The sequence below is a fragment of the Centroberyx gerrardi genome, chromosome 22, assembly GCF_048128805.1.
Source record: "Centroberyx gerrardi isolate f3 chromosome 22, fCenGer3.hap1.cur.20231027, whole genome shotgun sequence".
NCBI lineage: Eukaryota > Metazoa > Chordata > Actinopteri > Beryciformes > Berycidae > Centroberyx > Centroberyx gerrardi.
In genome coordinates this window covers 19,160,415-19,187,347 of record NC_136018.1, presented here as the reverse complement: position 1 = coordinate 19,187,347, position 26,933 = coordinate 19,160,415, and the positions used below count along the sequence as shown (strand labels likewise).

The 26,933-nt window shown below is 43.8% G+C and overlaps 2 protein-coding genes across 4 annotated transcripts; one reads left to right on the top strand and one right to left on the bottom strand.

The window, feature by feature from the left end:
• On the bottom strand, positions 1-4,783 carry idi1 (isopentenyl-diphosphate delta isomerase 1). The gene is made up of 7 exons (XM_071896926.2): positions 4,592-4,783; positions 3,451-3,605; positions 2,237-2,409; positions 2,057-2,149; positions 1,748-1,878; positions 984-1,088; positions 1-897 (listed from the first exon to the last, which is right to left on the bottom strand). Exons 2-7 carry the CDS (start codon positions 3,600-3,602, stop codon positions 685-687), a joined length of 867 nt encoding a protein of 288 aa, XP_071753027.1. The 5' UTR covers positions 3,603-3,605; positions 4,592-4,783; the 3' UTR covers positions 1-684.
• On the top strand, positions 4,431-26,329 carry LOC139909728 (WD repeat-containing protein 37-like). 3 transcript variants are annotated; one of them, XM_071896924.2, is made up of 14 exons: positions 4,431-4,612; positions 6,020-6,307; positions 8,806-8,902; positions 9,228-9,323; positions 10,313-10,377; positions 12,326-12,464; positions 13,227-13,298; positions 13,492-13,536; positions 13,731-13,807; positions 14,959-15,193; positions 15,794-15,935; positions 22,248-22,382; positions 23,018-23,132; positions 23,363-26,329. In XM_071896924.2, the coding sequence occupies exons 2-14, from the start codon at positions 6,155-6,157 to the stop codon at positions 23,492-23,494; spliced, it is 1,503 nt and encodes a 500-aa protein (XP_071753025.1). In that variant the 5' UTR covers positions 4,431-4,612; positions 6,020-6,154; the 3' UTR covers positions 23,495-26,329. The 3 variants fall into 3 exon arrangements, with proteins under 3 accessions (XP_071753025.1, XP_078147409.1, XP_071753026.1); XM_078291283.1 differs by lacking the exon at positions 4,431-4,612 and adding an exon at positions 4,865-5,160; XM_071896925.2 differs by lacking the exons at positions 4,431-4,612; positions 6,020-6,307 and adding an exon at positions 7,724-8,074.
• The last annotated feature ends 604 nt before the right edge of the window (positions 26,330-26,933 follow it).

Sequence of the window (26,933 nt, the reverse complement as noted above, 5' to 3'; positions counted from 1 at the left end):
TAACACTTTGAAATCTTTATTGCATAAAAGATTACAAAGAAACAGCTTCCTCACTGCCGCCAGTGTCAACAGTATCATACAGTGTGATGGAGGTTGTTATCATAACTACTGGTAGCCAACATTCATCTCAGCCTAAATGACCTGTAATCAGGCACTTGAAGATTTTATACAAAAATAGGCTATACATTCCATGGAGATATCAACAATAACATTACATTTTACCGTAAAGAGCCTAATAAATGACTCAATTTAAATTGTTAGACTTAAGATGGGAGTTGAATATTTAACTCCCAATTGTCTTCATTTCTGTTCAGGAATTACAAACAAAAATGCAAATCCGGTGTGCAACTTCTCAGAGTTGACTGCTTATCTAGCTGTGATCGATCCCAAAACACTGAACTAGCTCTACTGGGATCGCCTCTCATCCACTGTGCTGATGGATGCTCTTAGTGCTACGAAGCTACTGTGAACCGCGTTTAGCAACAGTAAAAACACATTCTCTACTCCCTCCTCATAGCAGCTTCAGTGTAAGAAAACCTACACTTCAAAAAAATCCTCCTCCCTCGACGGCAACGACCGTGAAATCCATAACAAAACTCGACGTGAACAATTTACTTTTGAGTATTTTCGAGGAGGTTTCCAAGTGCCGGGTGAGTACGGACAAATGGTTTCGGAGGTTTGCGGTTACATGCGGTGGATGCGGTCGTGATCCGTGAAGCGCTTGAGGCTGTGCAGGTTGTCCCACCACTCGAACAGGAAGGTGTCGGCGATGAGGCTGAACCAGGGCGTGATCAGCAGCTCCTGCCGCTTGGCCTTCTCCAGCATCTCCTTCAGCTCCTCCTTGGTCACGTAGCAGTGGCTCTGGATCTCGTTGGGGTCGGGGTCCACCTCCACATCCTTCGAGCAGAGAGAGAAGAGAAATGTGGTGACAATATGATATGAAAAAAAAAAACGGTAACCCCTAACTTCAACAACAGCGCTACCTTCTGCATGAAGAGGATGTAGTCGATCTCGTGCTCTCCCCAAACGCCGTCGGACTGGGCCTTGTAGTGGATCCTTGTGAGGTACGTCATTTCATCTGGCGTCACCTGGGGGACGACAGGGAAGAAGAGATCAGCTAATAGCAGCAGGTAATATCTACTGTCTGAAAAGTGATAATGAATGTCTGTCTGGACATAAATAAAAATACAAAACAGGAGAAAACAAGAAAGATCACTAACTAGCTCACTGGTTACAAGAGTTAGCAGAGCAACCAAGTCCATTTTGGATAAAGTATGGTCAGCTAAGGTTAGGGGAATCAGCGTGGTTGGAACGTATCGACCAATCAGATTGCTTGGTTCAAACTACATGTTATATAACACAGGGGCTCATATCACAGACCCCAGATAGACACACATGAGGATCAAGATAGAGATGAAGACAGATGCCCATTTGATCAAAATTAGTCCCAGTGACCCATAGGGGAAGACTGCTGATGCTGATTTAATATTGAATTGTAAGCCTATGATTAGAATAGTCATTCATTCTGTAATGGGGATCATTTCTAGTGGATTCAATCATAGTGAAATTAAACTAATCCTCATTTAGCTAAGGACCTCAGCTGGTCCCGGGACCCCACTTTAACAACGCTTTGATAGTGGTTCAATGCTCAAATGTGGATTTTGGTCTGCGGAGAGAATGTAGGATCAGTCTGCAAATGTATGCAATCACATGAATACACACACACACACACACACACACATTATACCTGTTCCATGGGGATGCCGAGCTCAGCTTTGAGTCTCCTCTGAGCCGCTCTCCTCACTCCCATCGCATCTGCCTCCTCCAGCTCACTGGCTGTGTGTAAAGGGTGACTGCAGCACGTGTTGGTAAAACAGCCTGCACACACACACACACACACACACACACATACACACACACACACACACACACACACACACACACACACACACACCGAGAAAGGGGACGGCTTAAAAACATTGCTTACTAATGCTGCTAATATGTTACGTATTTCTGATAAGGGTCACACCCAAAGGTGAAAGGATTAGCTGCTCACCTGGAAAAGTGATCTTGGCGTCAGACCTCTGTTGTAACAGCAGCTTCTTTTCGCTGTTGAAAATGAAGACGCTGAAGGCTCTGTGTAATAAACCTGCCAGCACAAACAGCAACATAGTAAGCGCTTATGTAATACATGCAGTACAGATGTGTGCGTGGTAACAGGCGGCACCAGGCTCACCTTTGTCGATGTTGGAGTTGAGGTGGCAGTTCTTCTTGGTGTCCGCTCCAACCTTGCGGTCGTTCTCGTCGATGAGGATGCACATCTCGGACAGCAGCTGCACCTGCTTCTCGTCCAGGTTGTCTGTATTTATTTCAGGCATTCTGGCCGCACACTGGAGCCTCCTCACCTGGCTGCACGGAGGACAGAGCGGATGGTTAGGGTACAGTGCAGTCAGTGAGCAGGTTGCACCATGTTTTCAGAACAGAGCGGGAATTGTACACTACTTTTGTAAATATCATGACGCAAATAGAAACGTTAAGGTTTCAAACAGTTAGTCAACCAGACAAACTACATAGAGTACTTTTGGCTCCATTTGAACATCCTCCTTGTTTTGTTGATATTGTAAGTGATACTGATATTGATCCAGTTGTATTTTATTCATAGACTTTGTGGTCTCACACACTAGTCCAGCAGAGCAAGGCTGTGTGGAACATGGGTGAGACAGACTGAAACACATCCAATTAATATGTAGCAAGCTGTCTAGCATAGCCTAGTACGTGCCGTTCTCTTCTACTGACAACACTACTAAAATATGGCAATTTAATAACGCCGTGCTTAACGGCAAACGTACACACGTCATTCAACATAACTTATGAGCTTTTAAGTCGTTAGGATACACTCTTCAATTCGGCATACATAATCCACTAAGCAGCACATATTTTAATAAATATTCAACTTCTAGAATTAGCTTAAATTGCGTGCTACCGCCCAACACGGTGCGTTTTTGGTGGAAGAAATGTGTGGGGAAAAAACTGTAGAATCTAATTTACAAGTTGAAAACAGTAACGTTAAGTACTGCATGTTGTATGCCATTGTATGTATGTTGTATTAAATGTACGCCGAATTGAAAAGTGGCTCCTTACGATTCATAGTAGGTCTTGAGCCATAATGTATGAAGTGTGTATTTCAGCCGATAAACAAACCCACGTTAACGTAGCAGATTTTGAATAGAGTTTTGAATAGTTTGGCGTGACGTTATCTCCATACAAGACATGTACCAGGGTTGGAGACAAACAGGCTGTAACGTTAGCAGAGCTATCAATAGAACAGACAGGGACTGTGGGTCTCACAACAGCTTAGGATCAACAGGCTTAACTCTGACTTTGTTGTTTCACCTCAAAACACACGACTGGACTGTTTAAAAAAGGAGGAAACAACCTACAGCGACCTACCTCGATATATTTCTGCAGCAGACAGAAGTGGGTGTGTGGGATGGTGGGAACCTTGCAGCTGCAGCACTCACTGTCCTAGGTACGTTTGATTTCAACAAAGCGGGGCCCTCGCAGGACACCATCCGGAGCACCGCCCACAAAGCCCGCACCATCGCCTGACCAAAATAGAAAACCAATCACACAGGTTGAAGATGTAGGTGTTGGTAAAAGCCGGAGTGGATCACGCCCAGTCAGCTCCACTACTGATTACACTGAGGAAGGCCTGGGAAGATCCTTTTCTGAAAATATGAGAGATTTATGGTTGTTTGTCTTATGGATGTCAGACTTTAATCATGTATATGCTCCAGCAGGCTGTGTGCACAAGCCAAGCACCATAAGAGATCATACTACAGTACATTATTCAGAAGATATAACTCCACTTCACCTGTCAACAAACCCTGCCTGGATTAACAGACAATTTAGTTCCTCTGTTCCATATGAATATTTGAGATGGTGTGCTTCATAATCTTCACAGTAAAACAGAGTTTGGGTGTTTTTTAAAGCAGTCTGGAGGTCTGTGTCAGCACAGATTGCGTGGTGCAGCCAAACAGCATGCAAATACATGCAACCACAGAATTTGAATTAAGCTTCCAAGCTTATTAAACTCAAATAGGTGCAAACTTTCACTGTGGCTGCGAGCTATAACTCTCCCAGAGGCTACATCACATTTAACCACTATTTTCTTTAGGTTTATTTTTTTAAATTCTTCATTCAAACCTAAACTGTGTCAAAGTCTCTGCATCTGACCAGCTCATATCAACTATATTTCTGGGAACAAGTGGATCAAGTGGACAGATAATGTATTATTAGAGGGAACATTGGTCCTGAATGCTCCCTTGATGTGAATTTTCTCAAAAATGTTCTCATAATTTATCAAAAACAATGAATGAAAGTCACTGGAAATGAATAGATGTCGTATTATTCCGTTCCAGTATAATCCACTCCGTCTTTTACCCCAAACACCGACCCTGTCACCACGCCATCAGACCACTGCACCACCTGCACCACCCCAGCCTCTGACAAGCCCGAATGGACTTAATGCACACATTGCCAGCCACGAACACAATCTACAGAGAAACCGATACAATCTCCGATTACTTACAAATGACTTTTGGTCTTTCAGGTAGATAAACGACTTCCTTTGACTCGTTTTTACTTTTGTTTACGACGATTTTTTCAGAGAGGAACACCCTCAGTTGACGATCCTCCTAGTCTCCACTTCCCACTTCTTACGTTCCAGCTTCTCATTGGCTCCCGAGGCCGCGGCGTGACACCCCATTGGCTGACACAGTGCAAACACAGTCCACGTGATGCGGAAAGTCGGTGCACTAGAAAAATAACTGATGTGTCAAAAATAGGATTAAAAATTTGATACTTGCTGGAGTTGAGCGTGGTGTCACCCGGCAATGTGAAACTCATACATTCACAAACACGTTGAAAAATCATAAATACCTTGGTTTCCATCATGTAACTAGTCTCGAGCCAGGCCAACTAACCCCATCCATATTGTTGCTGAGCTGCTGTGTGGTGAAAGTTGCGAGGTGCCGCAGGGAAGGTGATGTTGTGGCAGCTAGTCCTCTGCTAGCCTGCCACGGCCAGCTAATTTCGTTTCTACACCTCCGTGCTAAATTTGAAATTACTGGAGGGTCACTTGAGTGGATGTCTACTTTCGTATGTAACATAATTATATCGGTAACAGGATACAGGTTATGAAAGCAACGTCAAATCTTAACCTTGCAAACTAGCTTATCAGTGTTAGCTAGTGTTAAGCTAGTTGTAGATAATTAGCTATTTCAGGTGTGTTAGGGCGCATGACATCCTTTATTTTTCAGTCTTTTGCTTGTAAATTTTGTTGTCATTCCTAGTCCAGCTGCTTAGCTATGGCGGATAGCACTAAGGCTTGGGTGGTAATGATGGCAAGAACCTGCATAGCACCGATACGTGTCGTTCTCTTTGTATGGAGAGAACGTGAAGCTAGCTCCATAAAAAAAATCTGGCAATTTAATGCTGCCTTGCTTATCATCAAACGTAAGGTCACATACATGCGTAGAACATGACTTAAGACCTTTTACGAATCGTTATTAGCCACCGGTAAATTCGGCGTATACATGATCCACCAAGCAGCACTTACTGTATTTCAATAGAATGTCAAGTTTCAGAACTGGTTCACCTGTCAAAAGTGCTGCTTGCTTGGTGGATCACTTGCATCCCGAATTTACCAGTGTCTCTTAATGATTTGTAAAAGCTCTTAAGTTATGTTCTACCAGGTCTATACTTTTGCTGATAAGCAAGGCAGCATTCAATTATCAGATTTCTGAATGGAGTTTGGAGTAATGTTTTCTCCATACAAGAAAACGGCACATATTGGGGCTAGATGCTGCCATAACAAGCACTATTAACCAGTCCAGTCTCCATTAATAGGTCCGTCTTTATCAATCCTGATCTGTACTGTGCAGACATGTCTACCCTTTACCCTGAGCAGTCCTGAAATTGACTGTAAACATGAACTGAACTTCCTTTTCACATGCAGGCAGGTGTTGTTAACCGACCAAACTGACCCAACCCCCCCGCCAACCAACCAAACAAGCAGCCTGGCCTTTGTTTATCCAGCCGGCCTCTCAGGTAGGAGGTGAGCAGGGGCAGGGCCACCGAGGAGGGAGGAGGGATGCCCGTGGAGGGCGGAAGCAGCAGCGGCTCTGCTTCGGCTGCCCGTCACCCCAAGCAGAAGCGCAAGGCCCACAGCCTGTCCATACGGCGCACCAACAGCACCGAGGAGAGGCCACCCGGCACCCACAGAGGAGACATGCTGGAGGGACAGGTGAGGGAGATCCACAGAGATCAATCATGCACACACACACACATACACACCAGCACGGACAGTTCAGGTAAACATGAAAGACAAAGACATGAAATATCATGCATAGAGTAGACAGTTGCAGACTAACATTTTGGTAAACACACCGCTAGTAATAAACCTAATTGTGCTGACATATAGGCGTGACCCATGGAGCTTCTTGTGCATCGGCTCACAAACAACATGCACCGAGGCAGGAGGATATTCTCTGTTGATTAGCATTTTGATTGTATTCTGTGGTGGTGGGAGGCTGGTTTCTGCCAGTCAAGGAAAGAGAGAGTACAGTACCAGCCGGTTGAGCAGCATAGCTTTTATTTTCTGCCTGGTGTTGCAACATCCACACTCCACTCAGCTCCCACGCTACAGTGTGTTTATGAGATGTACTTCCCCCAGGGAAAATGTTAGTGTTCTTTATAGATTATTATAGGAACTTATTTTGGTTTAAAAGTGTTAATATCTAATGTACTAGTAAGCCTTCATGAATTGGCTGATGTGGATGTGCACACTGGTTATTTATTTATTTTTGTGTTAAAACAAAGGAATCTACTGTGGATTTTTGAATGCCACTGACTGGTACCATCAAGTTAGTGATTAACCGTTTCCAAACAGGTATTTAAATTGCAGCTACAATCGATTTGTTTCTTCCAGAGAGGAGACTAAGAGCTCTTTGATAAGCGCACATATAGCCAACTGTAGCCAACTGTCCGGCCTCTTTACCCTGGAGATAATAAAAGCTCTTTACTGTTTGATCAAGAACATCCTGGCTGTTAACTTTTGGGAGTTGGCTGCAAAGTGACCCTGTTAGAGTCCTCTGTGAGAAAAGCTACACAAGGGGGTGTGTGAGTGAATAAGAGCTAGCAAGTGTTTTGGATTGTATCGTGTATTTCTGTCATGGAAGCTGGTTGAACGAAAAAGGCGGAGAAAGAGGTGTTTTTTGGTTTGTTTGTTTGAAATAGAACAGGTGATTTTGGCTGTGGATTTGGTGTTTTGGCTATAGCAAGTCCTTTACCGTTCACTTTCTCTTGCTGAACGGTGTCCTTGACTTATCAGACACTAAAACAAGAGCTCAGCACTGGCACTGGCCTGTTGTCTCATCAAGTTTTAATATGGGCTGCTTGTCCACGTCTGATTAGTCTTTTCACTGGGCCTCTTTATCCATTGCCAAGACCTGTTGGCTCATTATATGTGCATTAGGCTACCCCCCCCCCCCCCCCCCCCACACACACACACACACACACACACACACACCAGCACAAGTTCTACACACGCTAGGCACACATGCACGCACGCACACACACTGTATAGTTCACATCCGGTAGGGTTTTCTCCCACTCTCTCAATGCTGTCATTATGCACGTTAGCCATAGAGCGCTATAGACTTAAGGGCCACGACTGAGCGGCTTTAAATGAATAAGGGTGGGCTGTTGTTTGCTAATTGCCTGTTTTTTTTTTGTGTTTTTTTTGCAACGTGTGTTTACATGTGGCACTGACAGAACGGAGAGGCGGTTAACGTCACCGTGACACACTCTCGCTCTTGAACGGGCGCCAGAAGACAGGCTGACAGTCAAGTATTTGGTTTCCTCGTGTTTCAGGTCGCTAGAGAAATGGACAGCAGCTCTCAAGGCGAGCTGTCAAACCCAGGCTTTTGAATCCATTGTTTTCATGGCAGCCTTTACTTCTCTTTGCATGCTGTGTAGTCTGGTGGTCAACTGGTAACAGTTCACTATGGAGGTAAGTCAGTTGAAATGTAGAGTTTGGCTGGTTGGATCTTGGCTATAGTGTAGTTAGCATTGTGTTAATCTTGTAGTCTGTAGTTCTAGTCTGTGTTACAAACATACTGTAGCTCACAATGTACAGTGGTAGCTTCACAGCACAAACTGTAGCCGAGTATTCACACTTAAAATGTAAATGGGGCCTTGCGTACATTAGATAAGGTAGTGTGGTTTGTGTGTGTGAATGTGTGGGAGTGTGTGTGTATATACACATATGCACTCTGTTTAACAAGAGATTTCTGTTGGTTGCTACAGCTAAGATGCTTCGTCAAATAGAGCGTAACTATTTTGGCTTGTGGTCCTGGTGTGTATTGCACTGTATGTATTGTGTGACTAAGCCAAAGACATAAGACATTATATTAGGTACTTATTGTCACTGTTGTAAAATTGTATTCCCTTACATCAACAACAGTATTTTCAGGTCTGATCATATTTGAAAATGGTGTGCAAGTAAATGTTTTTGTAAAATTTCTGATTCTTTTTATTTTACCAGGCAGGTCACATAAGAACTAATGGCTATCAATTCTTACCTCTTACTAATTGAGAGAGAATACACCACTTGAAGGCAATGGGGAGGGGATAAAAATGGCTTCCTCTTTCTCCTGATGATAGATGAGTTGCAGGCCTATGTGGCAGCTTGCCATAGAGTTTATCAAAGCTTTGTTCTGTTTTCTCTTTGTGTTTGTGCAGGACTCCAAGCTGCCCCTGTCCTTACGGAACAATCTCCTTGACCTGTTCGGCCAGATTGAGCGCGAGTTTGAAAACCTCTACATTGAGAACCTAGAATGTGAGTGACTGATAATGCAGTAGAAATCTATTAGGGGTATCATAAGAAACCCTTCTTTTTAAAGTTATGACCCAAATACATGGAATGCAAATGCAGTGCAACATTGAAATCCTGGTTTATGAGTTCCTTCCATTCAGTAGCAAAGAGTTCTGTTTTTAGATGATCAACTCCCTCTCATATTAACCCCTTCAGACTTTTATTTTCTCAGGCACATACCTCACTTCATTGACTCCCAGGTGTTGATTGACTTTCAGGCTAGCCAAATGGTTTCAGAGTGTAAGCGGTGTTTGTCTACTAAGGCCCTGTCACTGTGCTAACATTACAGTGCGCCGGGAAATCGATTCTCTGAACGAGCGTCTGACAGGAGATGGACAGACTATTGAGGGAGGAGACCCGACCAAGGGAGCACTGAAAACAAAAGGTCTAGTATCCAATCTTTCTACACAGGAGTCTGCTATGTACTGCAAAACATTTAACAAGAGAACCTTGCTTCTCTTGAAATTCAAATAGCAAATATTGATGGGGTTTATGTGATGATTTAAATGTCGGTAGGCCTTATTCCCCATGGCAGCCATTCTGAACATTCAGGGGGGAAACTCTACCTGGGAGATTGTCATATATATTTAAACTAGCGTTACGAATGAGGACTTCAGATAGACCTAACAGTTACCAAATTAGCAATCTTGGGAACAACAACTACAATGACTGCTTGAATTTATCAGGGAAGTTAGCTGGTGGTGCTAGTTAGTTACTAGCTAGCTACCTAGGCTAGTTTCTGGTAGCTGGCCAGAATATATTGGCCAAATATATTACATTAAAATGTGAACCTGTATCCCTCTGGATTCTTGAAATCCATTTGTTTCTAATACTTTTTTCAGCGGGCAATGTGCAAAATGATAAATGCTTGTCAGATTTCTGACGTTTGTATGATGTGCATCTTGGTACACAACAGTAGGACATAGCCGGGCTGTACTTGCTCTTCCGAGTAGAGTTTCCTACCATGTTCAAAATGGCCACCTTGGGAAAAAGGTCTATCAGTTGCTTGCACTTGGAGGTGACGGAAAGCCCAGTGACGGGGGTAAGAAGGTAACATAAATTTATCTAGAGGCAGAATACACCTTGATGTAGATTACACAAGACAAACACCAAGTGTCCAAGCATGTTTCCATTCTCATATTACCTAACTGTGATACCCTTCATCCCTGCTGTCCACATGGCAGCATCTCCACTGCAAGCAGCCATTTAGGCAGTAACTAACAACTAGAAATAAACCACAAGGCTTTGCATTGTGAGGTGTATCTGGTTAAAAGCCGTGCCACTTTATTAGGCCATTACTAGCTGCGGCAGTAAAACCAATGAGGTCGACACTGGTGAATTTCACTCATTCCTCTTTGTCTCTCCGCCACACAGCCAGCCACAGCACCAGTCAACTCTCACAGAAGCTGAAGACAACTTACAAAGCCTCCACCAGCAAGGTAACTGCCATTAGCGATGTAAACACACTCTATAGAGCTAATAAGATTACACATCTATGTACATTTTTGAACAGTTTGGATTTAGGCCTGGGGTAATGATTACAGACTATCAAAAGCCCCTTTGTTACTCAGTGAGGGGAGGGAAGACTGGCTTTTCCTCTTCATCAAGGGTCATGATATATAAAGAGTGGGCAATCAATAGAAACATTTAACAATCAATTTTTTGAGTATAGGTTTCTCATTTTTAGTCTACATTGTTTAATTGTTTAAAGTAATAATGCATTTGTAGAATAAGATTTTGAGCCTACAGGGTTTACGGACAAGGAATACAAATTTTTAGATTCAGAAAATGAATATTCACACAGTTCATACAGACATTTCATGATAAATTCCCACTCAACTCAAAGCACAGCACATCAGACAAAGAGGTTAAACTCTATAATGTGTGGTCGTCAGCGTTTACCACGTATTCTGGTGGATTTAAAAATAAAAATGACCTCTTCCCTTTCAATCTCTTGCCGATATAGCGCTTGTACACTTTCCACGGCAAAGTAGGCGGACCTCGCAACTTCAGCGTGGCCTCGTGGGAGTTGTGGGGTGGAGATTCATGGGTAACTTCCTCAACGCTCCGCTTGTCACCAAGTGTGACGGGAGACGGCAGTGGGCTGAGTTTCTTCGCTGAAGTCTGACCTTGACTCCTGCTCTCCTCTCTGCTCTACACCCTCTCTAAAGTGATTTGGGGTGAAAGGCTTGTGATTTTTACCACTCCTTAAAGGAATACGCAAACCTTTTGGTGTATTCCTTATGAGTTGGAAGTTAGGAAAGAGGACCCAAGGGATCAAGGGAGGACTTCTCAGATTAACCTCCTGACGAAACTAGCTATAATATACAGCTAACCTATCATCTGGCTGCGATACATGACCAAAAACTAATTTTGACGAGACTGAAGTGACTCGGCACTAATGCAAACGACCCGCACTAACTATATTCCCTGATTACCTTGTCATGTGGTTACATGTAGTTGCTCATTGTGTTCTAATCACAGGCAACAAATAAGACTGTTGGCACTTTGACCGTAAACTCCCCCCGACAGAATGAGAGCGTACATTAACACATTCTGACACAAGTGAACCTAGATGCTTTGCTGCTGCATCTAATGACAAATAGCTGTAGCCTTCTGCTTTGGTTAGCCTTCAGCACGCAGCAGCATGTACATTACAGGCCGGCCTGGCGACGGTCCTCTCAAATGTACTGATGCCTGCATCGTGACAGATAGAACCACAGTTTACTCTCTCTCCCAGCATAGTTCATCTGGTAGCCTACAGCCACTAAAAGGCCATGTGTAAATAGACTATTTAGTGGGTTTTCTTTTTAAGAGGTGCACCAACAGTATCTTTATTAGGGTTTGGTGCCGATCCAGCTCCCACACGAATCTGCAAATGAAGTGTGGGAGGCAGCGTTCCCTATCTGCCACACTGTTCCTTATCTGCTAACCTATTCTTAAACTGTTTTTGAGAGTCTAACAATAAACTGTGTTTGACTAGTGGAAAAAAAATGAGAAGCTATATCCTCTAGCCTATGTTATGTAGCCAACTTTGTTTTTTTTTATTATTATTTGTCAAACATAAACCCAATTGATGCACTTGCTCCTGTACCTGTTTCATAATAGGGCAATATCAGGTGGCATGAATATGAATGGCTGTAAATTGAGTAATACTTGGATCAGTACTCATATCGGCTGATTTAACTAAGTACTCTACTTTTATCAGTTCTGGAAAGACTGGTATTGGTGCACCTCTAGTTACTTTAATTTTAGCTGGGTTCTAATTTTAGTGACACTGTGTTTGGTTTGGCCTTAGTTCAGCGGGAGGAAGAATTCTTATCTCTCTTTCTATTTCTCCTCTTTCTATTATTCTTTCTCTCCCTCTCCTCTTCCCTCCCTGTCCAGATTGTGTCTAGTTTCAAAGCCACCACAGGCTCCCGGGCACTGTGCCAGCTGCTGAAGGAGTACGTGGGCCACCGGGACGGGATCTGGGACCTGAGCATCACCCGGACTCAGCCGGTGGTCCTGGGCACCGCCTCCGCAGGTACACCAGCGCACCGGATTTACCGTTTAAATCAACCGCTGCATTGTTCTACACAGCCAACAGGCCATTTAGTGATTTTTTAATGTGAATAATTAGTCAAGACTAAAGGTGCATTTCCATCAATGTATCATTGTCAAATTAATTGTCATACCTTGGTGTAATTACTGAAAACAAATGAGACTGTAGTCTAGATGATTGGTAGCCTCTATCGCATTCCAGTAGTATTGCCAGCCAGTGTTTATCAAAATTAAGACCACATTTACCATAAACCCTTTTAGTTCTGGTTGCAAAGAGGATCTTTGCTTCTTCAATTAAAGGTTTTCTCTTTGGCTTCCCTGAAGAGGATAAACATGTTGGAAGTGATTTATCCATCGGCCTTTCACTCCTTCCACCATCTGCTATTGCTAGAAACCCTGAAAACTTTAGCTCTATTTGATCTAGAAGGAAAGCTCCCTCTTCCTGTTTTGTGCTCTAAGGCAATCATTACAGCAGATTTCCCTCCAAATCGACCCGGTGGCACACAATATAAAATGCAGAGTAGAAGCCGGTAGAGGCTGCCAGTCTTCTCAGTGATGGTCTGGTTTGTTTACAGTAATTCTACTAATGTGTCAAAATGTATGTGGTAATGATTTATTGACGTTAAAATGCTACAGGTAGCACCTTTAATCAACCATTCCTATAAAATCCTCAGCTGATAAAAGCATGTTGTCTTAAATGATATGAATGACTACATGGAGGTGAGCCTTTGTTCTCCCCTTGCAGACCACTCAGCTCTGCTGTGGAGCATAGAGACTGGGAAATGTCTGCTGAGGTATGCTGGACATGCAGGATCGGGTAAGAGACCTGGGACCTCATTCCTAAAAATCCTTCCTTGACTTTATTGTATCTTCAATTGTGCAAACATTTCAAAGTATATAATAAAAAATATATCTATACATTCACACTTTGTATAATGATAGAAATTAGTTTGTAGATGATTGTTGGATAAAGGAAGATGTCTTGATGAGGAATATTCTCTCACACACAGTCAACTCCATCAAGTTCCACCCCACGGAGCAGATGGCCCTCACAGGTACGTGTGTGTGTGTGTGTATTTTGAGTTTTGCTGTGTTGATATACATACTGTATGTGTCACTATGTTAATTCTCTCATGACTTTTTGACCATCATCCTTCTCCCTCTATTGTCTCTCAAGCAATGATGTCAGCACAGTGTGAGTTTATATGTGTGTGTGTGTGTGTGTGTGTGTGTGTGTGTGTGTCCACAGCCTCTGGGGACCAGACGGCCCACATCTGGCGCTACATGGTGCAGCTTCCTGCCCCCCAGCCACCACCAGATGTCAGTGTGAGTAACACTTCCCACTGTCCTGTTCCCGGGGTTCCCACTGGTCATGGGATTCCTGGAAGATCCTGGAATATCCTGGACTTTGGAGAAGTGTATTCCAGACAGCGGAAGTCAGGGAATATCAGGGAATTTTGCAAATGGGTTTCAGGAATACTGCAGAATGTATTCTATAACTTGTCTGACACATTCATTGCATTAGATGGAGTGGAAACCAGACTGTTTATCAATTTTGAAAAACAGCAGTGACAAAACAGGAAGGAATTCTGTTTTTAGTTCATGGAAGCACTCTGATTTAGTAATGGGAAGTCATGTAAAAGTCATGGAAATTTACATCAGGGCCACAATGGGAACCCTGTCTTTACAGACCTCCTCTTCATCCAGTCAGTCAGCCAATCTTCAAACTAACTTTAATTAACTAAAGTTAACTTCTGGAAGTTTTCTCTCATCAACACATTCTCTCTCACTTCCTCACCCCCCCCCCTATTCACTTTCACACTCTCACCTTCCCAGTAAATTCATTTTCTGTTTCAGGTCTACTTTAATTGAACTTATTCCCCTTATGTGTTAATTAATTATGTTAGACCTCCTTGTTGAATTTTGTTATTCAGGTTTTGTTTTGTTTTGTCAGTTTTTTTTTTTCTCTTTTGAGAACAATGTTGCAGTGAGTTTCTGTTTCTCACCTGCACAATTAGTGTTGTGTTTTTCTTCTCTCTCCTTTATGTGTTTTTATCATTTGTATGTACAAATTAGGCTTAGACTGATATATTGACTTTATGTTATATTAGGCTGATATTGGCCTGTTATTAAAAATTTGATATTGGTCAGTCAGTGTTGTCCAGCTATGATGTGATGGACATGATGCAGCGCAACACTGGTTGTCTTTAACCCAAACTGATTCTAATGCAACATTTTCGTCAGAATGAGTGTGAATGAATAAATTATGCTTAAATGCTTGAAATTTGCTTAGACAAATATAAATAGGGTTAGTTGATGCCTATGTATGAATTTCTTCTGGTATCGGTATCAGCCTCAGAGACCCATATAGCGCAAATACACTAAACCAAAACCAGAACCAAGCTGTCACTGGTTTTCTATTCTATATAATTTGACTCTGACCGAACTATTGCATGTCCTCCTCTGTGCACCCGTAGGCGCCGTGCGACGACGACCAGGACTCGTCGGACAGAGAGGAAGGGGAGGTGGACGGGGAGGGGCCCTTCGAGGTGCCCACCGTCCGGGTCGCCACGGCGACGCTGAAGAGCCACCAGGGCGTGGTGATCGCGGCGGATTGGTTGGTGGGAGGCCGCCAGGTGGTGACGGCCTCCTGGGACCGCGCCGCCAACCTGTACGAGGTGGAGACGTCCGAACTGGTTCACACACTCACTGGTAAGCATGCAGGCTCACACAACCATACACATGCAGCAGACCTACATAATATGGCACAATACGGTATAACATATTCCCATTTTCCCATATTCCCATTTGTTACATTTATTTTCATGCTGTATATATTTCACATTTTTTGTGGATTTTAATATCATACATATTTTTCATTCATTTGTCTTTGTCTATGTTCTACTGCTGTATTTTGCACACCCTGCATACATGCTGTAATTTGTGTATTTTCATACTTTACATTTATTTCATTTATTTATTTATTAACATGTTCTTGTGTTGTAATTGTAGGTTAAAGGAACAGTTCACCCCAAAATGAACATGTCAGTGGAAACTCCATTGAAGTTCGTACGAGTTTCGACTGACATGGGAGTAGATAATGACAGAATTTTCATTTTGGGGTGAATTGTTCCTTTAATACCCTCCATTTGCTCTATATGTTTATTCATTTAAGTTCCATCTCATCTTATGCATCCACACATATACACAGAGGTACAGGACACAGCCAATGATAGCCATTAGCATTGAGTTGGTCATGATCAATATTGTGTGTGTGTGTGTGTGTGTGTGTGTGTGTGTGCGCGCACGCAGGCCATGACCAGGAGCTGACCCACTGCTGCACCCACCCCACCCAGCGGCTGGTGGTCACCTCGTCCAGAGACACCACCTTCAGACTGTGGGACTTCAGAGACCCGTCCATCCACTCCGTCAACGTCTTCCAGGGACACACTGAGTCAGTCGCACACACACACACCCACACACACACTAGTAATACTGCTAGTATACCTATAGTATACCTCCATCACTCCGCTGTACAGTTTGACTGACATGTTGTTTATTGACAGGCTAGGTGCTGCACTCTTCCTCCACACGATGGTGCTATAACACCTCACTTCCCCTGTGTGAATTTCTCCAGCACTTTCCGCTTTTTTTTTTTTTTCCCTTTTTCCTTTTTACAGTGCCACATTAATTTACAGACCCTGTTGCTCTAAGCCAAATCCTCCACTTGCCTCTCATTCATTATTGAGCGCTTCTCCTCACTTCGACGGTTTGCTCTTCTTTCCTCTCTCTCGCTCTCTCTCTCTCTCTCTCCCTCTCTTTGTTTTTCCACCTCTCTCTCTCTCTCCCTCGCTCTCCTGCTCGTTTATCTGTCCGTTTCTGCGTTAATCCCCCCACTCTGTGTAATTTGGCACTTCGCTCGCTGTTAAGGCTCAATTGGAGTCGCTCATTTCAAAACGACGACTGTCAGGCTTGTCTGTGGATTTCAATGGCAGCGCTCGTTTAAAGGCGGAAGAAGTGTGTGTGCGTGTGTGTGTGTCTCCCCATGTGTGTGCCGGCTGGCTGGTGCTCCCTGGCAGCCTTTGATTGCGAGTGGGGGGATTACGTAGCGCTCATTATGTGCGACCCCAACATGTATAATTCCTACAGATCCCACTCTAATTCTCTCCCATAGACAATCGGCGTAATGAGATTAAGCACTGCCGTTTCGCAGTGAACGACAGCCTTCCCTCCTCCTTTCCTTCCCTCCTTCCTCGCGTCCTTCCCTCCTCCCTGATTGGGTGTCGATACCTGTTAGCACAAAAGTTCATGACCTTCCATGAACACACACCAACGCAGAGTCTCAGGCAAATGGAACAATACCCCAAACCTCTCCTGTCAGACGAAAAAAAAGATAGGAAGTCTGTTTTTTTTTTTTCTTTATCAACTAAGCCATTTCTCTTTAGCTTCAGTCAGTCTTATGTAAGTGTAGTGCTGCCACTTGAAACTCTCCAAGACGCTCGAAAGCGGCTCGCCATTTTATTGAGCCATCTGCCACTGTGTCATCGCTCAGGTCTTTTTCAAGGAGCGCGACCGTTTTTTCGCGCGCTATTGAGCGACTCGCGGAAATGAATGAAGCAGGGAGAATGGCAGCGTGCGTCACATGTCTAGCGTCAGACATGGCGCGCTTCTTTTTTGAGAACGCACGCTACCCATCCCGCCCCACCCTACCTATTCCGGCATTTCGAGGAGGCTTTTGAGAGCGTATCCAGCGCTTTGCTTCTGTATGTCTTAGCGTGGTAATGATCTACCCACAGAGAGGCCTTTCAGTTTGATGTTAGAGTCTGTGAGTACAAACCTCGAGGGTTGAAGTGAAACCGACTTACCGAAGCATTTCTGATATCCTGGAGAGAGGTGTGTTCCAGACAAGGAAAGTCCGGGAATTTGATGAATAGTCTGGGAAAGTCAGGGAATATCAGGGAATTTTACAAATGTGTCACTTTACAGGAATATAGCAGAATGTATTTTACAACTTGTTTCACACATTTATTGCATTAGAATGTGGTTTTCAGCTGGCTTATACATTGTGTGACCGGTTCTACACAGCTGCAGTAGACACCAGACTGTTCTCCCAGTTTTCAGGTCATGGAAGCACTTAGTTATGAAAAGTCATGGAATTTTGCATGTTGTTAATGCAGACAGATGTTAAATGTTTTCTGCGGTAAATACATTGTTTTACATCAATGTAGCACCCAAGATATTGTTCAGTGTCTGCTGTTATTGGCATGTAGTGTGGAGGGTGCGCATGTGTGTATTTTTTTGTCCCTGTCTCTTCTTATATGTGGACATAACAAAATGTGTGTGTGTGTGTGTGTGTGTGTGTGTGTGTGTGTGTGTGTGAAGAGAAAATAGGAAAAGGGTGGATGGGTCAGGGGGAATGATTGGAGAAGTCGGGGGAATACCATAGACTCTGTGTGTGTGTGTGTGTGTGTTAGAGGGCAACGCTTGGCCTACACCGCAAGATGAAGATGAATGAGACACACACATTGCCTGGCAGGGACTGGAGACCCCACTGGTGGAGGTCCCATCAACACACACACACATACACACACACACTGTCGATTCAAGATAGCTATGCTTTCCCCATGTATGAAGATTGTTGGATTCCACCATATCCTAGAACAATAGCAAGTTGCCGTTCTTCTGGTTTGATCGTCTTCCAGAATCTCCAATCTATCATAACGACGTGGCATAAACGACGTAATCTGTCCATCCCTCCTCACCTGGGGGGGGGGGGGGGAAGAGAGGAGAGGAGGGTGTGAATGATTTAGGAGGAGAGCTGGAAGGGAGAGAGAGCCTCTCGTTTGCACCGTCTTCACCGGCAATTACAGCTAACGCTCCCTGACAGCGTGCCGCGGCAGGCAAAAGTGCAGCACACCCCCCCGCCCCACCCCAGCCCGCTCCACCCCCCACCCCCACCCCCTCCTCTCGTCCGTAATTGCGGCGTAATGACAACCGCACGTGAGCTAACAAACGGCGGAGAGCAAACGAGAAGTGACAGCGGACTTGCTCTACAAACGGGATGCCATGTCGCGTTTGTCTCTCCCGCCGTCGACGCCATTCGGAGGCATTTGATCGCAGTTGATAGAAATGCATGTTTGTGTGTCTGTGTGCGAGTGTGAGAGAGAGAGTGTGTGTGTGTGTGAGTGTCTTTGTATGCAGATTTGACACCCTGTCTCTGGAGGGATACACCAGCACTTACCAGGTTCTCCGCGACTGTCAGTTTTGCCGCTGCGTGGCAAAATAACGGGAGCTCTCTGAAACCTCTTTGCCGTCTGCACCTGAAATTGTTTCATTTACGTTTTTTACATCTTTAGGCATTTGGCTTACGCTCTTATCCAGAGCGACTTACAATGAGTGCATCAGTAGTTTTCTTTGAAGCTTAAATTCATGCATCTGCAACGTTAAAAGGAGTCAGTAGTGAGGAGTGCAAGGGTCAAAGCCGCAGGGCGCAGGCAAGAGGTGTACAGAGATGTAACAAATATTCCAGTTTAACTAGCAGATTTATGTACGATAGAGAAGTGGTAGGTAAAGAAATGAGAGCCAGTTGGGAAATGTAGTGTGAAGGAGTGTGAAATGCTGTTTCAGACAGGAGAGAGAAATAGTTTGACCTCTAGTATGGCACCTTAACAGGCCTTAAGGCTTTAGGTTAAGGACGCGTTCGCCTCTCCTTAGCTTCTCTGACTGCCGAGAGGTGCCATGATTCCCTCTCTCCATCTTTCTTTCTTTCTGTCTCTCTCTCTCTTTCACCCCGACTCCTCTAGTCTTCTATAGCAAGGAGTCTCGACCTTGGTTGTCAGAGATGCTCCAGAGACGCTGTTGAATAGCACTGAATACTGTCCTCCCTCCACATGGCCATTCTAAAAAACCTTTAACCTTAATCAACCTTTTAATCCATTACCTTGCGTCGTGCCCCTCTCTCCACACACACACTTCCCCTCTCTCTCGCTCTCACTCTCCCTCCCTCCCTCCCTCTCCCAGGTATTCCCAGGTGGGCTGTATCCCACAATGTCAGAAGGTGCCTGTAACGATACAGCGGTTTCCTTGAGCTTCAGCCTCTCTAATACGACAAAGTTTAGTCCCCTAATTAGCCCTTAATACCATGTCAATTTGAATTAAGGGGGAGCCAGGCCTGGCAAGTACAGCTAACCCCCGACGACGGCTGTGTGTGTGTGTTGGGGGGGGGGGGGGGGGGGGGGGGTGACGGAAATCTCATCCAGCTTCTTTCCACAGCTTCCCTCCATGAAAAAACAGGAATAGCGGGTGGCAGAAAAAAAAACCTCACATGGGCGACTGACATAATAGATTGGAAATATTAAAGGTCTATTAAATGAATGGCTAGGCCTGACCTAAGTGCTGTCAGAGGGAGCGCCGCATCACGGCTAGCTGGATGACGGGAGAGAGAGACGCTGAGGAGGGCATTTCCGCCGTCTCTGTCTCTCGCTCTCTCGATCATTCTTTCTCTCTCTCTTTTTCCTTCCTTCAGCCGTTTCTCTTGACCCCTTGAGGAGAGAGGTGACTTCACATCTCACCCCAATACTGTTCACCTTTTCCCCTGTGGCCAGTTACCCCTAAGGATACCAATTCTATTTAGCCGCCATGTAGAATAATTCAGTTCAGTTCAATTCAACTTTATAGACGTTCCTCCCTGTAGTGCCCAAAAAACTTGCTTCATGACGCACGTAATCATAATTGGAATTAATTGGAATTGGAAGTATTGCAATATAAACGGTAATAGTAAAAGTGATTGTAATTCAAGTACTTCAGCATAGTCGAATCACAGTATTAAGATATTAATCAGCAGGGATTACGCAGTGCATGAGAGTATAGTACTGTAAAGTGACTAGTGCATAAGACTCAAGTATAACAATATTTGTATATGTCCTGTTTGGGGGCATAAATTCCAGTTTCTACCTCAATGCCTATCTCAGGGGTCTAGTGAATGCTAGCCACCTGTTGCTAATATTAGCATTCCCAGGCTAACCAGGCTTTACATGCACACAGGTACAGACTGATATTCTGGTAGGTCTGTTTAAATGCGCCTGTAATAACCTACTGTCAAATATCCTGTCTGTGTTCTCCTGTCAGTGATTTAGCTAGCAAATTAAGCTAGTTACAACTACACTTGAAGTGGATCTGAACCACTTGTACATTGTTGATTCTTAGCTCCATAAGGTAATCTCCAGAACGACCTGACTTGCTCAGTTGTCTGTGGAAACTCAGCATATCACCTGAAATAAATTTCTCAGCACTATGATGCCGTCCCCCAACCAAACAATTGAGAAGATTAATGTCTTTCAACACAGAGACAGAATTCAGTTTCATCTTCTCTCCAGAAGTGAGGGGGCCTGGAGTTACTAAGGTTTACCAATAATATTTTGACTGAGTAACTACCCATGACGTTGTGCAAAATGTATCTTGTGTGGACTGTGAAAAACGGTAAATGGAATAACATGTTTACATGTCCCAAGTACCTTATCCAGGTTTCCCATCACCGGCATAAGAGTTTAGCCAGGTTATTAGAACACTGAATATGGCTTAGACCTCCTGAATTCTGATGTTGCCAACAAAGAAATGAAATTCGCAACTCTTAAAATGCCATGATAGGATACAACTACTTTTTGCATTTTGTGGTTGACATTGCAGTGTTGGATTTACTGTAAAACATGAACTCACATGCTCACTAAGTGCATGTGTGTTAAATGTGAAAAAGCTGATAATGAGCTACCAAAACCGGAAAAACTTCATTCATGGCGTCTACACGGCTCAAACGAGTTTGAACCTGTGAACAACCGGCTTCTTTTAGCCATCAAGCTGCTCCGACAAGTCATTATTCCCATGTGACGTGAACACAGCATGAGTGTGATACTGCCTACCCATCTTTTCCCCGGAGGAAATGTGACATCTTCACTCATTCACATCACATATGGCTCGTTTTAAATGAAGAATCAGACTGTTTTAACTCGCGGCACCTGATGCAGCCCCTGTGGGTTCCAGCAGTGTCAAAGTACATAGACTAACATATCTTTGTGACGTATGTGTAGATCTATATCTCACCTTTGAGACATGAGTTATAACACTATCTGTGAGAGAGAGAGAGAGAGTAAAAAGAGAGAGATTATAGTGGCTATACATAAGTATTCACCCACTTTTGACTTTTTGTACATTTTCTTGTGCTACAAAATATGTTAAAAAATACATTTATGTTGGATTTTTGATCTAAAATCTTTTAGTTTTGTTTTTTTTGGTATCAAAGTGGAACAGCAATTCAAAAAAAATATTGCAAGTATAAAACAGAGAAATGTAGTTTGCAAAAGTATTCCCCCTTTTACTCACTTGGGCTAAATTGTTGCACTGGCAAAAAACGTTTCATAACATATATTATTCATCCTTCAGCTTTAGGCAACAGTAAGAGTTTTTGAGCACGTTTTCCCCTCAAAATTGCTTTAATTTTACCTTCCTTGCTAGGAGATTTCATACTAGGTCTCTTCAATACACTTTAATGGGATTTAGTATGTAGTGAATACCTGTGTTAAATATGGCAGACTTTTGATTCCAGTTCCAAAAAGTCAAGGGAGGCAAATACTTTTTATAGCTACTGTATCTCAGTATTTGTGGGTTCTATGCATAATAACACTCCTCTCTCTCTCTGTGTGTGTGTGTGTGTGTGTGTGTGTCCACCCTCTGTGTGTGTGTGTGTGTGTGTGTGTGTGTCCACCCTCTGCAGCACGGTGACGTCGGCAGTGTTCACGGTGGGCGACAACGTGGTTTCGGGGAGCGACGACCGCACGGTCAAGGTGTGGGATTTGAAGAACATGAGGTCGCCCATAGCAACCATCCGCACCGACTCGGCCGTCAACAGGTAGGGGAAGGGAGCGAGGTGATTGGACGAGAGCATGTCGAAAAATACAGGTTCGGTGTCTTGTGGTTTGTAGGTTGCTGCATGTTGATGTTGAAGCAGTATTTCATGTGTCCACATTCGCTCTACTGAAATTCTGCCTCTTTACAATTGTCAGTAATTATCCTCTTATCAATAATTCCCCCCCCACAATTTTCTGAAAACAGCCTGAATGGCGGTAGTGAATACAGATTGCAGGGGCAGCTGATGTCAGCGCTGGACTGTTTATGCATGTGCAGTTGTGCACGCTTGAAAAATGAAAATGTTGCGGCACACTGAATTAGCGCTTGAAATATCCCTCTAATTTCCATGTTGAATAATTCCACATAGAATACTGGAATTTCCATTTATAGTGTCGGCCATGCTTTAGCTGCTGCCACCAAACCATTGAAAAGCGACACAGATTACACACCGAGGCTGCAGTTGTTCAGGAGGAGAACTTTCAACACCGGAGCATGTTTGCAAAATGACAAAAATATCACTTTACAACCTCGTGTGAAAGTGCACTTTCACATCCTTTGACAAACTGCAAGTCAGCGCGGCCGTCCTCACACACAACGAGCCCCGATTCAAAGTGTCACACCGATCTGATCTTTCAGGATAAGTGTCTCCGCCAACCAGAGGATCATCGCTCTTCCACACGACAATCGACAAGTCCGACTGTTTGACATGAGCGGAGTGAGGCTGGCCAGACTGCCACGCAGCAACAGAATGGTAGGGAGAGGGGAAAGGTGGATGGGAAGGAGTTTGTGTGTGTGTGTGTGTGTGTGTGTGTGTGTGTGATGGAAAGATGGGGAGGATGGTGAGAGAGAGAAGATATGTACGTCTGAATAAGAGGTGATTTTTCCCACAATATCCTGCACTAAGCTGATCAAAACCAAAAAATTCTGAAATACTGAATTTTATATATATACGTGTGTGTGTGTGTGTGTGTGTGTGTCCAGGGCCACAGGCGCATGGTGTGTTGCTCTGCGTGGAACGAGGAGAACCAGTCGTGCAACCTGTTCACCTGCGGCTTCGACCGACAGGCCATCGGCTGGAACATCAACATCCCCGCCCTGCTGCAGGAGAAATGATGCCACCGAGGCACACACACTCACACATGCGCACGCACACACACACACACACACACACACACGAAGAATGGCAAGCAAACAGAAACACACAGCGAAACGGTGGACACTCACCACAAACTCTCCATGTATATACGGTTCACGTAGACACTGTAATCTATGACCTCGTACATACTGGCGCATGTGAAAACCAGCAGCTATCATAAGAATAAGTGTCGCAATTGAAGAAAACTCACCAGATTGATTTCTTCTTTCAGAGGTGAGACTTTGTTTTCACGCAGTCCACACGAGTCTGCCCGACATGAGCGGATAACATTTCAAAACTCATTCTTTGTGCACATGTGCAGCTAAAACCCTGCAGCGGTTTTTGAAACGTTTCCAAAAGCAGGTCCTTGGCGGTTCAAAGTGAATTTTCTCTGCAAGTAGGGACGGGACGATATATCGAAATTCAATACATCGCGATACAAAAATGTGACAATACGTGGGATATTAGCTCCATCTTATTCTGCTGTAGTAATCACAAATGAGACGACTTGACCGTCACAATTTCACAAGCTCTCCATTAGAAATGTTATTTGCGTTTTGTAATGACATTTTTAAATTGTTTACATTCTAGCGAGCCAATGCCATCGCTAGAAAGATGTGTGGCTCAGAATTAAACATAAGTCTACACAGTCAGACTTTGTTGTCACTGAACTTTTATTTATTACATTGTATCGAATCATGAAGCCCATATCGCGTATTGAATCGTGTCGTGAGATAAGCATATCGTCCCATCCCCGTCTGCAGCCCCTGGACGTGTTGGATTTGCCGGCGTTAAGTTACTGAAATGGTTCTAAAGCTTGAAAGCGCGAGTGTGTACGAGGCCTTAGAGCTGATCTTCTGTGTTTGACCCCTCCACCTGTTTAGCATGGATCGTTAGGATGAGACATTCGTTCCTAGATTTCTATGTAAAAAACATCGTCTGTTTGGCTCCAAAGTCATTGGCTGCTATTCATATCACTGTCGTTTGGTTACTGCTGATCGGTTTCTCTGCATGTAGATCAACTCGGTTCGCGAGTGTTACCTGTAACGTTGTGAGAGAACAATTATATAAGGGCGAGTACGTGTGTAGAATACGATATATAGAACTTGTGCATATATTATCTCGTGGCCTGATATAAGTGACCTGTGGTGCGGTCGGTTGCTAGTCGCTGAGTGTCGCCGTCTAGCAAAGACGCTGTGGTTCTGTGAGACGTTTTCTCCTTTTCGGTCACACTTGGAATATTCCTTACCATAGTACGAAACATATCACTTCCAGGCCTGCGCGGCGGGCGGGTTGCCAGGTCGGTTGTCTTGCCACCACCGTTCAGTTGTCTTAAGACGTTATTTCACGTGGGATCTGCCATCCTTGTCCGGACGTTTTCACAGATCAAGTCCTCGCCTGTCACCTTCTGATCCTTTCGACTCACAGCCAGCCTCTGTGTTTTTGTCAAACTCGTGATGCCGTAACTCTGCCTTGTTCCATGTTTACATGTTTACAGTCGGTCTTCATTACATGCTGTTACTCTGTCGTGTCGTTCTGTCCGCATGCAAAGTGTCGCGAACGTCGCAGTAACGGGAAAGCAACCACATTTCTGTTGTTCACGAATCCTTTAGAGGTCTGTAAACACGGTATGTCCAACATAATCATAATATAATGTTGCTGTTTTCGATGTCACTATTTTTAGCCATACTCTCCACCCATATTTCCTTGGCAACTCGCCAACCTTGCCAACTCCAGGCCCTGTGTTGCTGTAGTGTGTCATCATGAGGTGAACGTGTATCATGATGTGGTCTTGGTTACTGGTTATTTCTGTGCTTCAGTCAGAGCCTGTCTATATGAACTTACAGTCTTTACACTCTGCGTTGTAACCTTAGCCTCGTACGACCTCTTGCACCTTTTGTTGTAGTTGGCGCTTTTCTGTCGATGAAGTGCGCTCTCGATCCAAACAGAAGCAATAACCCCGCCGCTCCTCTTCCGGTCCGCAGAGCGAAGCCCATTTCTTAGCCGGAAATGAGTGAACATGACTTGAAATACACACTGAATCTCAGTTTGAGGTTACTGTACCTTGTCTAGAACTGGGCTTGACCGGCTTCCAAGGACACTCTTCGTTCGTTCCACTCGTGCAATATCACAACCATGAAGTCATGCTGTAGTTTTTGATCTCCAGATGTTTAATAACTTATTTCCGTGCTGTAAATCCCGTAGAAATTATTTGAATGTCCTTTTGTGACAATGTGGTGGCGATGCTGTGTAGATGTAGCTCAGTGTACATAGATATATATGACTTACCCCAAAGTACGCTTCAAACTACACACTTTACTATTTCTACCATCAATAGAGTCAGATTTGAAGTAGCATGTACCGCAAAAGTCACTAACCTTATTGAAATGCCTTACCATTGCAGTGAAACGTGCATTAGCCTCGCCGGCCGTATCCATCTGAGCATCAATGCACTTTTCCAAATGCATGTCAGATAACTCGCTGTGTTCCATTGCACAGCGCAGATAGGACTTTTATTGCTACTTCATTCAGGGAGCTCAGTCTTTCACCCGCTGGTCTCGACGCCGCTTTTAATCTGCGGGTAGAAAGGCGAGTCCGATTTGCGCCCCGCCAATTGTAATTCGGAGGAAATATGATTTTGGACGGATACTTTTGAATTACGGTGCGGCAGATTAAAAAAAAGTATGGATAGGCTTCGCTCCATTGTAGCGAAACATATTCACCGCAAACCTCATTATTTGATCTACTTTGCATACTTCATTGTGGCGGGTACATCCTCTCTGACACTTTCCAATAAAATGTGTGACTTCCTTTTCCAGCCTCTCGTGTCTCTCTTTTCACCTTATTTAATACAAATTTTATTCAATTCAACTGGAGATACGTATCGGTTTGAGTATCACACTTCATTAATCTGGATGCAAATCCAGTCGCTGGGAAGAATGATATGCTTGTGTTAGACAAGTTGAAGATGTCTTAATTATTATGCATATGTATTCATTTCAAACAGGAACTTTGTAACAGAATAGATGCCTTTGCTTCCAATAACATAGTTGCCATTTCTCTGTCCAATGCCTGGTAAATTAATTTTTGTGGATGTGTGCGTACTGCAGCCAATTTCAAATATGTAAATTTGACCATTTTCATGCCAAGAAATTCCAAGGATTCAGTGTTTCTGCTACTATTTTATTCTTGTTGGGGTGGAAAAGCCCCCAATCAACATGTAGACCATCATGGGACACTAAAACTCTCCACTGAAACCCAGGATACTATTACTACTACTCCTAATAATAATAATAATATATAATATATATTTATATATATATAATATATTCATGCATACTGGTATGGAATCTGATTAAAATGTCTCATTAGAATCAAATCAGATTAAGGTCTTCCCAAAAACAACCAGTGTAGTGT

What these genes read in the sequence shown, in the direction of transcription:
- LOC139909728 (XM_071896924.2), top strand. Translation starts at nt 6,155, where the DNA reads ATGCCCGTGGAGGGCGGAAGCAGCAGCGGCTCTGCTTCGGCTGCCCGT. An exon ending in GGAGCAGATGGCCCTCACAG is followed by an intron (nt 13,537 to 13,730) that starts GTACGTGTGTGT and finishes GTGTGTCCACAG; the next exon opens with CCTCTGGGGACCAGACGGCC. An exon ending in TGCCACGCAGCAACAGAATG is followed by an intron (nt 23,133 to 23,362) that starts GTAGGGAGAGGG and finishes GTGTGTGTCCAG; the next exon opens with GGCCACAGGCGCATGGTGTG.
- idi1 (XM_071896926.2), bottom strand. Translation starts at nt 3,602, where the DNA reads ATGGTGCGGGCTTTGTGGGCGGTGCTCCGGATGGTGTCCTGCGAGGGC. An exon ending in TCGGCATCCCCATGGAACAG is followed by an intron (nt 1,089 to 1,747) that starts GTATAATGTGTG and finishes GTCGTCCCCCAG; the next exon opens with GTGACGCCAGATGAAATGAC. An exon ending in ACATCCTCTTCATGCAGAAG is followed by an intron (nt 898 to 983) that starts GTAGCGCTGTTG and finishes CTCTGCTCGAAG; the next exon opens with GATGTGGAGGTGGACCCCGA.